Source organism: Cladosporium halotolerans (assembly GCF_011745625.1).
Source record: "Cladosporium halotolerans strain TM138-S3 chromosome Unknown Sca34, whole genome shotgun sequence".
Taxonomy (NCBI): Eukaryota; Fungi; Ascomycota; class Dothideomycetes; order Cladosporiales; family Cladosporiaceae; genus Cladosporium; species Cladosporium halotolerans.
Genome location: NW_027191485.1, coordinates 645 through 1396, shown reverse-complemented (window position 1 = coordinate 1396; position 752 = coordinate 645). Strand labels below are relative to the sequence as shown.

At 62.4% G+C, this 752-nt stretch overlaps 1 protein-coding gene across 1 annotated transcript in view; it reads left to right on the top strand.

Annotated features, from left to right (window-relative positions):
* WHR41_07638 (uncharacterized protein) overlaps positions 1 to 407 on the top strand; it is a gene marked incomplete at both ends in the record, with an annotated part of 1354 nt that extends 947 nt beyond the window's left edge. The window contains one exon of the mRNA XM_069376242.1: positions 8 to 407. Within this exon, the coding sequence (XP_069226641.1) occupies positions 8 to 407 (400 nt within the window). The remainder of the gene's footprint in view (positions 1 to 7) is intronic.
* Between the last annotated feature and the right edge of the window lie 345 nt (positions 408 to 752).

The window sequence follows — 752 nt, the reverse complement described above, 5'->3', positions numbered from 1 at the left end:
TCGGCAGCGTCGACATCAACGGCGACACCTCCTCCTTCAGCAACACGGGCGACTGCGTCGACGTCTACGCGCCCGGCGAGGACATCATCAGCGCGTGGATCGGGCAGCCGGACATGGTCAACGTGCTGTCCGGGACGTCGATGGCGACGCCCCACGTCACGGGCATCGTCGCCTACGCCATGGCCAACGCGACGCTGGCGGGCAGCCCGGGGCTGATGAAGGAGTGGGTGCGCATGCAGGGGTTGCCCCGCGGGGATGGGACTGTGCTGGCGAACAATGGCGTTTGGTCGAGCGCGGGGGCGGCGAACGCGGTGCTCGTTTCGCCGAATGGGATTAAGCCGAGTGAGAAGAGGAGCGAGGACGGGTTGACCTTCACGAAGGCGGACGGATTCGATGGTAGGCGTTGAAATCCCGACTATGTTGAAAGATGAACTGTTGGCTGACCTGATCGTGTAGCGCCTGCTGTCGTCAACACCTCGCCCTCTTTCTCCGTCTCGCCAGAGGATGAAGAGTGATGAGGCTCCGAAGCGTCAGCGAGAGTCTCTCTCTTTGCTTTCCATACCGCACGACGCAAAACCAAGCATGCGAACCGAATCCCTCACAGACTCCTGACACGAAGCCCGCCAGCAAGCGCCGCCCACTCCCTCCGCCCAAACGAGCGCAAACCACTCCTTACCACCCGCCCTCATGGGGCCGGCTCAGAACAGAGATCCAGCAGCGGTTTCTGACGGGGCTTATTGGCGTTGAGCTTA